The following is an 11964-nucleotide window of genomic DNA, read 5'->3' as shown; positions in this document are numbered from 1 at the left end:
ATATGATCATAAATTAAATGACAACTCAAACATAAAAATCATTTTTTTTTACACTATACAGGGTTCACACAAGGTCCTTGAAGAGCTTAAATTTTGCTTCTAGAAATGTAAACATGGAAATACTTGGAAAATGTCCTTGTTTTATTGAAAAGTCTTTAAAAGTGCTTCCGTGTAGTGTGTGCCCATCAAAGATTAAATCCACGCACTCCCGTTTAATAATGTGCCTTTTAATATAATTTAGGTTCTTTATAGTCAGTTGTTGATAAAAAATAAAAAGGAAAATTAATTTGAATTACACATAGCACGGATGCATCAAAGAAACAGGGCGACTCTTCTCTCGTTAATGTTCGCTGACCCAAAAGACGCTTGTTGAACTCTTAAAGAGACAGTACTAATTTAGCGCTTATTATACAAATAAATGTAAACTCAATGAAAATACATTGTATTAATTGTACACTTTATATTAAACAGTGACTTCTCATATAATTATTAAAATGCAATTTCATGACATAATATTAATTGATAGAAAGTAGAAAAAGGTTCAATTTGATTAAAATAAGGTTCAGTTATATTGCTTGTCCTGCACCTGATCGGCCCGAATATAATGATTGTTTGTTAGATTTATTTTATTGTGATTTTTAATAGAGAATAATAAGAAAATTATTTATATTGTGTATTTATATTGTGCTCAAACATTTTTCTAAAAAATGAAAAATTTTCTGCCGTGTTTTGTCATTTAAGTGTTGTTATATTCAATCGAGATTATATCGAATCATGAACCGAATTTGAGATTCAAACAAATAATTACATTCAATTTAAGCAATATCTCGCAAGCAAGAGAGCTGAAAAAATCTGAATAATTCTGCAGAATTGGATTAAATATGGTGAAACTGTGTTAAATATATGATCCACAGCTACACTACACAACCCTTTATTCACCTATGATCTGTTTCTCTGTGCATGTGCAGGCAGAAGGTGATGTTGCCGCTCTGAACCGCAGAATCCAGCTAGTTGAAGAGGAACTGGATCGAGCTCAGGAGAGACTGGCTACGGCTCTACAGAAACTAGAGGAAGCAGAGAAATCAGCGGATGAGAGCGAGAGGTACACACACAAAATATATCGTAGATGTACTGTTCAAAATGAAGACATGGAGTATTGTGAGACTTTGTGTGTGTGTGTGTGTGTGTGTGATGTCATCAGAGGAATAAAGGTTATTGAGAATCGTGCGATGAAAGACGAAGAAAAGATGGAAATCCAGGAAATGCAACTGAAAGAAGCCAAACACATCGCTGAAGAGGCAGACCGCAAATACGAGGAGGTTAGACGCACACACCCCTACGCACGCATGCATATGCATATTACTTTGAGTTCAAAACAGCTTGCAAAGTAAAATACAACTAATGTGGAAAGAAAGGCCAAGCAGCTGAGCCTACAGGTGATCGCCGCAATCGTGTGGTGTTTGTTTTGGCCAACAGAGGGGGCTGCACGCTATAGCAGCTTCAAGTCATGAATCCTTAGTCTTTCTCTACTCATCACTTGTTTGCACTTGTTTTGCCACTGTGGGAGGCGGGTGCGCTAACAAGGAGGCTAAAGGCTACAGCCTCTAGCGTCAGTCGCTAGTGCACCTCTTGAGGTCAGGAGAGTGAGGTTTACACACTGCACAGCTATCTACCAGCTGGCTCCCGTTACACTCACCCCCCTAAACCTCACTCCCATCTGGGTCACGGCACCATTTTAGCGCTCCTGTTCTACCTGCTCCATATGGGACTCAAACAGGTATCTCAGGCATGTGCACTAATAAGGAGGCTAAAGGCTACAGCCTCTAGCGTCAGTCGCTAGTGCACCTCGTGAGGTTTACACACTGCACAGCTATCTACCAGCTGGCTCCCGTTACACTAGCATTGGCTAAAGTAAAAAAAACAGCAACTGTTCAGAGCAAACGTGTTCTCACGCTTCAAAAGCAAGACGCGGTACATCGACAAGAGCAGAACGCTGGTGTCTTGAGATGCGTTTTTAACATTTGAAGTTCTTTTTAACTTAACACAGTGTCTAAACATTCAGTGTTCCTAAAAGAGATGCTAAAAGCATAGATAAAGTGACGTAGTCGAACACACGTTCAGTGTGAACAGCCCCTTATTCTAATGACACAGCACTAGCTTAAGTTTCTCAGAGCATTTTGTTTCCATTGATTGTAAGTAAATATCCAGTTTATCCAGTGCTGTTTGTTCTGTGTTCGTAAATATGCAGATACTGTTGCTTCCGAATGTTCATGTACTCTGAAATCAACCCCTTTTTGCTGAATTACTGACAAGCTTCATCCAACATTTTTGCATCAATTCAAGCCTGAAAACATTTTCTTTTAGCGCTACTACATTTTAGACAGGGTTCTAGTCCTGTTGGAACCAGGAAGTTATTGCGTTCACATAAACAATGTTGTTCATGATTCGTAAGTTACATTTTTGCTCTAAAATTCAAAAATTTCTCCCCAATTTGTAACGCCCAATTCCCAATGCGCTCCAAGTCCTCGTGATGGCGTAGTGACTCGCCTCAATCAGGGTGGCGGAGGATGAATCTCAGTTGCCTCTGCATCTGAGACCGTCAATCCGCGCATCTTATCACGTGGCTTGTTGAGCGTGTTACCATGGAGACGTAGCGCGTGTGGAGGCTTCACGCTATTCTCCGCGGCATCCACACTCAACTCACCACACGCCCCACTGAGAGCGAGAACCACATTATAGCGACCACGAGGAGGTTACCAGATGAGACTCTACCCTCCCTAGCAACCGGGCCAAATTGGTTGCTTAGGAGACCTGGCTGGAGTCACTCAGCACGCCCTGGATTCAAACTCGCGACTCCAGGGGTGATAGTCAGAATCTTTACTGAGTGACCCAGGCCCCCTTAAAATTAAATTTTTACAAGATGTTTGGGTTAGGGTGTATGGTTAATAAAATATGCATCTATTGACTGCATTATATCATTAACAACTAAAATACTTCTGGGTGCCACTCTGTGGACATTTCCATGGAAACGGGAGCTCACACGCGCCCATTTGTTCATCAACAGTTCCAGCTTTGGCCACTTGGGGCAGTGGTTTGAATTTCTGTAAGCACAGACAGATTTGCCCCATGTATGACATTTATATGGAATAAATGAATGTTCCTTCAATATAACAAAATTTCTCCAGGGGGCAGTAAGCGAAGCTTACTACCTCTGCCATATTTGTCTATGGAAGAACTAGCAAGAGTAGTATGGTTGTATGCCAATGAGAACACATTCTTGCATTCAACACAGCTTGATGGAGCGCAAATCCAAACTTAGTGATCTCAAGACGTGTTTTTCAAAGTCTCAAATTTCGTTTAACTTTGTTTAACACAGCGACCTAAAAACTGTATATTTATGATGCAACGCAACAGTCTGTCGCAGGTGTACATTGACACGTCCTTAAACAAGCCTTTATAATAAATCTCGGACTAACAAATTCAATTCTAAAATGGATTGCTGTGAACTGTGTGCCAATGATTGACTTATGATCAATAATATGGGAATAAACAATATATTGCATTCTTGAGACTCTTTTTGTATTGTCTTTTTTAATGCATCATTTATGTGCCAAAATAATGTATTTTAATGATCCGTGCTATTATATTTTATAATAAATATATTTTATTTATAATTGTTTTATCATTATATATTGAATTGTTATTTGAGGGGCTTTCTCAGCAAATATTTATGTATGTTATTAATTCAATTCAATTAATCGGCATACCATGTAATTAATTTGATTCATAATTGTAAACGATTGACAGTCCTAATATATATATATATATATACACTCACCGGCCACTTTATTAGGTACATCTGTACATCTACTTATTCATGCGATTATCTTATAAGCCAATCACGTGGAAGCAGTGTGATATATAAAATCATGCAGATTCGGGTCAAGCCAAGGTCCAAATTTTTCCTCAATCTGATGGTTGATGTGAACATTAACTGAAGCTCCTGTCCCAAAGCTGCATGCTTTTATACATTACACTGCTGCCACACGATTGGCTGATACAGGTGTCCGGTGAGTGTATAATATATATATTTGAATGACTGCTCAATTAGAAATGTTCCCGGTTTTGATTTTAGAAATGTTTTGTTTGTGTGTGTTTTGCAGGTGGCTCGTAAACTGGTGATTTTGGAGGGTGAATTGGAGAGAGCAGAAGAGAGAGCGGAGATTTCTGAATTGTTAGTGCATCCACATCTCTAACTAACCTAGTTCAGTCATGACAACTCTGAAAGATTTAGCATGTTAATGTGGGTAATACATTTTGATTGGATATTGGTCTGGGCAGACAATATCAAAGATAGAGACCTGCTACTGCAAGAACATACACAGACATGCTAAGTTAAACATGTGGACATGCTGCTGCTGCTGTACAATTAGACATAAATCCCCAGCGGATCTAGACAGGTGGTGCTGGGGTGATGGAGGGTTTCAGAGAAACTCTTACAGTGTGCTGCAGTGAAATTGACTTACTTGCTGATTTAAACTTTAGTCAAAGAGAGAGAGAGAGAGAGAGAGAGAGAGAGAGTACGCAAGCTGATTGGCTACCTGATTACATGCAAAGGACCCGTCAGCTTAAACCATGTGAGCCGATTGGCTCGACATATCACATGTGAGCGAGCTGATTGGCTAACAGATAACAAGTTCAAATGCAGTTATTGGATCATGTATCAGGACTTGCTGACCTGATACTTCAATAAAAGTAGAAACAATTACTGTGTTAACATTTTCCAGGTCTTCATGATCATTTATATATATATATATATTAATATGATATTTTTTTATTCATTTTTACAGAAAAGGCGGAGATATGGAAGAAGAACTGAAAAATGTAACTAATAACCTAAAATCTTTAGAAGCCCAATCAGACAAGGTAAGTCAGTTCAATAACTTACACACTCAATAATGACATTTTAAGATCTTGTTTTCTTGCTTAATCTTGAGTTACACTCAAAATGCCCATTTATAAGATTATGCATTTCAATAAAGACGTTCTGGAATTTCGAACAATATAAAATACAAAATAAAACAAAGGATTTTAAGGTTTTATTCATTTAATTTTGTAAAAAAAAAATACACAATTCAATTTGGGTGTAATTTAGTTATGAAATTGAAACGAGTAAATCGAAATATAGGCTCAAATATTTTTGGAGTGTAATTTTAAGGTATTTTTATTACCTTAAAAGAGAAAATAAGATATTATAACGTGTATTTTAACAGTTAGATTTGAAATCTGTGTGTAGATATTTTCAATTAAATTTATTGCGAATAGCTCAATAAAAAAAAATATTTTGGTAATATATTTTGGGTAGCAAATCCCCATGTAGCGGATCTAGACAGGTGGTGCTGGGGTGGTGGAGGGTTTCAGAGAAACTCTTGCAGTGTGCTGCAGTGAAATTTACTTACTTGCAGATTTAAACTTTAGTCAAAGAGAGAGAGCGAGAGAGAGAGAGAGAGAGAGAGAGAGTGAGAGAGAGAGTGAGAGAGGAGAGAGAGAGAGAGAGAGCGAGCGAGCAGAGAGAGAGAGAGAGAGAGAGAGAGAGAGAGAGAGAGAGTACGCAAGCTGATTGGCTACCTGATTACATGCAAAGGACCCATCAGCTTACACCATGTGAGCCGATTGGCTCGACATATCACACATATCACACAAATATATTTTATTATTTAGTTTAGATTTAGACTAGTTTAATAAAAATAAAAGCTGATTATTTAATTTTGGTAACACCATGTTGTATTTATAAGCTTACCATTACTTTACTATACACTTACTATTTTTCTTACACAGTAGAAGTGGGAAATTAGTAGTATTTTTATGCATGAAAATATACAGTACATTGCTGCCTTTATATTTTAAGAAGGGGGTCTTTTGCGAGGGGATAATCGTATTTGAACAATTGCCATTAAAACAATGTATGTAACGTATTTGTTTTCTGTCTGTAGTATTCAGAGAAAGAGGACAAATATGAAGAGGAAATCAAAGTTCTCACTGATAAACTGAAAGAGGTGTGCAACTTTAGCAAATGAATCACACACAGCTGTTTATCCTTATACTTTCTTTTTGTCTCATTCCTTTTCACTTAAATTGATCTCGGTTTCGCCCCGCAGACTGAGACGCGTGCTGAGTTTGCAGAAAGAACGGTGGCCAAACTGGAAAAGACCATCGATGACCTGGAAGGTAAGCAGCCCTCGCCCTGCTCTCTAGCTGTGATTCAGTACTGAGGAATTCCATTGTGTGATGTCACTAAACTGCCAGGTGGAATTTAACCTTTGCCCTCTGTGACTGTGTGGCAGCTAGAAGAGTTGGAGTTGCATGTTGGACCAGTTTGACACGTATTTTATTGATGGGTGAATCTCTTGAAAACATGTCCAGGTCACATTTCTCCCGATAAATCCAAAGAAGAAACTATATTTAGCATAAAGCAAATGAAGCTTTATGGAAGCATAATTTATTTTGGAGCATTTAGATTCTTTGCATTGTGACATTATTTTAATTCAATAATTTTCGACCAGGTTCAGAAATTAAGGGGGGCTCATATCAAGAATGAATAAAACAAAAACAAATGTGGCACCTACACGCCGTAACGGTGATCATGCCAAATTAACTAAACATTTAAAAAAGAGCGGGACAGGCCATTGAGGAGTGGCAGAGAGAGAAAAAACATTTACTCGCCGGTTCTCTGATACACCGTAGCTTGGTCCTCGGCCACTCCTCCACCCTCTAATGGACGACAGCCGCGCCTCCCCGGGCCGATCGGAGGCAGTCCTCCGGCCCCTGACGAACGGAACGCCCCGCCGCATATTTGGTGTGCGGTAGGGGTCTCCCCCGCCCCCGGCAGCGTTAACCGCTCCAGGCGGTTGGTTGGGAGCCCCTCCTCCCCTCGAGGTCGGCGGCCATTCCTCCGCATCCAGGAGGCCGGGGCTCCTCCGTCCACCGACGGAGGGCCGCGACTACTCCTTTAGGGTGGATGGTAGTGGTGAGGACTCTACTACGGTGCATCCTTCCTCCTTCCCGGGTTTCAGCACCAGTGTAAAGGGAGTTAAAGTGAAAAGAGGAGACGAGAACCGGCTTGACAATATAAATAATATTTAATAATAAACTGAATCAAAAGACAAACACACACAGGTGTCGGACAGCTGTCCGTAAATCTCTCTCTCGCACTGCCGTCTTCAGTCAGCCCTTATCCCTCTTGGGCTAATCAGCCCAATTAGAGGCCGGGTGTGCGGAATCATGACCCGCCCCGCTCTCCGCCCTGCCACATTAATGAATCGAATAAATTAAAATATTTAAAAAGAAAGAAAGGATGATGCACTCTTTTTGGTGTGTGTCTAGATCAGAATATGACCGCATAAAGGTACAAAATGACCCTGAAAATGACATTTATGGGGGCAGTAGCTGCCCCCTTGATGGAAAAGTTAATTTCTGTCACTGTTTTCGACTTACAGAATATTTCATTATTTTCTGAGTTATAGTAATGAGAATGTTTGTTTGCCTTTTATTTATTTCTAAGCTTTCAAATGAAAGCTCATGTGCCTGACTTAATCTCCTTAATCTCAGGTGCATTTTTGGGCTGCCGCCCGCAATTTTTCACACTCAAATTTAAAAGCTCACCATTCACTGTAAATTTCTGAAAAAATGAGACCAATTTTTTGCAATTAGTCCACAGTATGTGTGAATGAAAATGTGTTTCCTCGATCACATTCCATCACAATATACAGATCTGAAATGTAGGTGGCGCTCTAACGCATTTTAGCCCTCACAGATGTGCTCGTCCATAGACATTCAGTGTAATGTTCAGTTCAAGCAACACCCTTGTTGTTTCATTGCATATCTCGGCCTCTGAGTGGACTACAAGCTCAATCTATGTGTCATTAGAAAGCTGAGAAATGTTATATAACATTTCATATAAAATATATTTGTCTGATGATTGTTTTTAGCGTGCATATATTTTGTTCTGGACATCTAAGATATAACATTATATTATTCAGCCAAGCAAACTTGTAAAGTTCAAATGTAAAGTTTTTAGCCATTTGGGTCTTGCCGTAGTTATCAGCACAATATAATGACCACGCAAGTGTATATTTGATGGTCACAGGACAGATTATAATCTAAGAGATCCAATTTTGGTCTCAATTTTGACAAAATTTGTAGTTTTTGCATTTTGGCAGTGTACATGATCCTTTATTGCTTTGTTTTGATTTTTTGCTCAAATATGACCTGGACATGTTCTTGACAGGATTCATGAGTTTTAACCATATACTATTTACAAATATAAGTAGGCATGACGTTGTTTTAGCAAATTTAAATATATTCCCATTATATTCACAAAATGAGACATGTCGTGTCATACAGAGATTAGATATGAGCAGTTTACTCTTTGCCTTAAACTTATAAACTTCTTCTCTCTATCTGTCCTCTGTCCTTTTGAACTCATTCTCCAATCGTTTTCTTTCTGTTATTTCCTGTTTCCTCCATGCATCATCATTGGCTGAAACTCCTCTCTGCTCTTTGACCTTTGACCTCCAGATGAACTCTATACTCAGAAGCAGAAATACAAGGCCATTAGTGAGGAGCTGGACCTTGCCCTCAATGATATGACCTCCTTGTAGATGCTTTTGTGTCTCAATAGTGTTCAAATTGAACATTTTTAGAGCATACATGCTGTTTTGTTGTTCTGTAACATGTAGGCCAGGAAGCATCCGAGATAGATGCATTATTAACACTTCTGTGAATCTTTCTTTATCTCTGTCCACTTTGCTTTCTTCACTTGCACCTTATGTATTTTTCACGCTCAATGTTTAATTATACCTCTGAAATTTAATAAAAATAGTATTTTCTGCTCTAAGAACTTCCTCACTTGTTTCATTTCTCACTTTCATAAATATTCACAAATCACAAATATTGCTGTTTTAACTTTTGAGAACTGCGTTTACGCAAATGGCGCAGATATATGTGAGCGATCAGTGCCGTTAAACCTCACGTGTCTGTCGTATGTTTACAAATCATGGTGCTGGTGTATTTCAGAGTGTCTCGCTCAGGCAAAACAGCAGAATCTGGAGATGAATCAAGTTCTGGATCAAACACTTCAAGAGCTCAACAGCTTGTGAACCTACAAGAGAAATCCACATGAGGAACCATTTCAGTCGTCAATCATTCCAACAGTGTTTTATGTTTCAATGTTTTGTGTTTATGTTTAGCATGTTAAAAGTTATGTCAGTTCTGACTATCGTGTTCTATGTTTTTGCATCGTTTCCTAATGATTTCTATATGCACCTATATTGTTCATTAAATAAAGTCCTGTGCCTTTAATTTGTCTAGTTTACAGGAATGTTCCGGGTTAAATACAAGTTAATCACTATCGACAGCATCTGTAGCATGAGTTTAAGTTAACCCAGAAGATTCCTTTGGTTTTAGTACAATGCTCTTTTTTTATTACTAGATTAATATTTCAAGTTTATTTGCCATTATTGCATGTAAATAAATTCCCTTTTTAGAACTACAGGTGCATCCCAAAAAGAATCGTCTGTCGTGGAAATGTTACTTTTTTCCCGTAATTTAATTCCGAAGTGGAACTTTCGTATATTCTAGACTCATTACACATAGAGTGAAATATTTCAAGCCTTTTTGTGTTGTAATCTTGATGATTACGGCTTCAATAATCCAGTATCTCAAAATGTGAGTTATTTTATGCACTCAATACTTGGTCGAGGCTCCTTTTGCACGATTGACTGCATCAGTACGCCGTGGCATGGAGGCAATCGGCCTGGCGCTGCTGAGGTGTTATGGAAGCCCAGGTTGCTTTGATAGCGGCCTTCAGCTCGTCTGAATTTTTGGGTCTGGTGTCTCTTAATTTCCTCTTGACAATACCCCAAAGATTCTCGGTGGAGTTCAGATCAGGCGAGTTGGCCGGCCAATCAAGCACAGTAATACCATGGTCAGCAAACCAGTTACTAGTAGTTTGGGCACTGTGTACTCATTTTGATGTTATGGAAATGTATGAGAACGTATAAAAAAAAGATTGTGAAGATTAACGGGGGTTATGTAGCAGAACATATGGATTTTATTGACTTTTCATAAATAGCCAGGGTTGGGAGGGTTACTTTTGAAATGTATTCCACTACAGATTACAGAATACATGCTGTAAAATGTAATTTGTTACATATTCCATTAGAATACTCAAGGTCAGTAACGTAATTAAATAATTTGGATAATTCTCTTATATATATATATATATATATATTTATATATATATATATACATATATAAAAGCCTAAATATCTAATGCAGTTTTGCATCAATGTTAACCATTTTTGCTACTCAAAAATGCAAATGCAAAACCCCACAGAGCAGTACCGCCGCTCTCTATACCCAGATTACGCAGTCTGCGTAGGGAACCAACTCCCTAGGGGGCACCATCTTACCCTAGGGGGCACCATTTTACCCTAGGGGGGCACCAGAAACTCCACCGGCTGTCGTTACTCGCACGTAACACGTCATTCAAGGACCCGAAAGCAGCCGCTGAACACTTCGCGCTCGCATCACACCAACCCCCACGCTTGCATCGCACACACAGAAAGTTTCTCAATGACGTCATAACCACATTTTCACTTACTTGCATGAATCATAACACATCATAAGAAAGTGTTTCACCGCTGTTCAAATGCTGCTCAGATCGCATCATTTATCTGGATAAATGTTTTCCATCTGAATAATCTACACATTAAATGAAACAAATGACAATAAAATGCAAAGTAATCTCTTAAGTAATCAAATTACATTTTGAATGTAACTGTATTCTGATTACAACTATTTAAATTGGAACTGTAGTGGAATACAGTTACTAATATTTTGTATTTTAAATACGTAATCTTGTTAAATGTATTCCATTACTCACCAACCTTGTAAATATCCCATACATAAATCTATTTTTCATTTATTTGAACCATTTGTATGCCTGTGTTTTTTTATTATAATCTACTGTATTTTAAACCATATACATTTTTACAGATTTGCACCGTTTTTAAAATCCATAAGATTTACAATAAATGTAATAGTAAGTATTTCGTATTTAGGAAGTATTAAAAGGAAGAATCATTATCTAACCCTCATGCAATCCCAATTTGAATGTCCAAGAAGCACATAAAGGCAGCATAAAAGTAATCTCAGTGGTTTAATCCATGTCTGCAGAAGCAATATGACAGGTGTGAGTGTGAAACCGAACAATATTTAAGTTCTTTATTACTTATTCTCCTCCTTGCCCAGTAGGTGGCAATATCTTTCTCACCCACACCTATCATATCACTTCTGAAGACATGGATTAAACCACTAGAGTCTTATGGATTACTTTTATGCTGCCTTTATGTGCTTTTTGGACCTTCAAATTTCTGGCTACCACTCGAAATATTTTTCTAAAAAAATCTTTGTTTGTGTTCAGCAGAAGAAAGAAAGTCATACACATCTAGGATAACATGAGGGTGAGTAAACAATGAGAGCATTTTCATTTTTTGGTGAACTGTCCCTTTAAGCCTTTATTTCAGTACATGCTAGGCTGAACAATATTTACATTTGGTTTTGAAAACTTCATTATGTGCTAAAACCTGGAGCTTATGGGCTCTGAGAAGTGAATAAAGAAATAATAAACTTTCGCATGTCGAATAGGTGTCTTATTAATAAATACATTCAGTTCAATAAATGAAGGGATTTGACCAACCTCCACTCATCTAGTGATAACATTGAGACAAGAGCTATGTACGTTATTCTTGTGGAAGTATAAAGTTTTGTGTTGGTTCAGGAAGTTAATTTACGAATCCTACAACGTTGAAGGCCTGGGTTATGAATATTGATAACGTATCGTGACGTCTGACTAGTATGCGTGAATGATTGGCTGAAAATCAGACGTGGCCACTGGGAAAC

General features: G+C 38.2%; 1 protein-coding gene across 4 annotated transcripts in view; it reads left to right on the top strand.

Moving 5' to 3' along the window:
• Positions 1-11669, top strand: part of tpm4b (tropomyosin 4b) — a 26099-nt gene extending 14430 nt beyond the window's left edge. Inside the window, exons 2-8 of one of the 4 annotated variants that reach the window (XM_052134268.1) lie at positions 969-1102; positions 1202-1319; positions 4164-4234; positions 4851-4926; positions 5994-6056; positions 6159-6228; positions 9076-11669. In XM_052134268.1, coding sequence (XP_051990228.1) covers positions 969-1102; positions 1202-1319; positions 4164-4234; positions 4851-4926; positions 5994-6056; positions 6159-6228; positions 9076-9158 — 615 coding nt within the window. In that variant the 3' untranslated portion in view covers positions 9159-11669. Of the gene's footprint in view, positions 1-968; positions 1103-1201; positions 1320-4163; positions 4235-4850; positions 4927-5993; positions 6057-6158; positions 6229-8577; positions 8914-9075 lie in introns of those variants that run through there. The other 3 variants (XM_052134266.1, XM_052134269.1, XM_052134267.1) reach the window with 3 other exon arrangements.
• Positions 11670-11964: the final 295 nt, after the last annotated feature.

The sequence above is a fragment of the Xyrauchen texanus genome, chromosome 9, assembly GCF_025860055.1.
Source record: "Xyrauchen texanus isolate HMW12.3.18 chromosome 9, RBS_HiC_50CHRs, whole genome shotgun sequence".
Classification (NCBI taxonomy): Eukaryota; Metazoa; Chordata; class Actinopteri; order Cypriniformes; family Catostomidae; genus Xyrauchen; species Xyrauchen texanus.
This window is presented reverse-complemented; position numbering and strand designations above follow the sequence as displayed.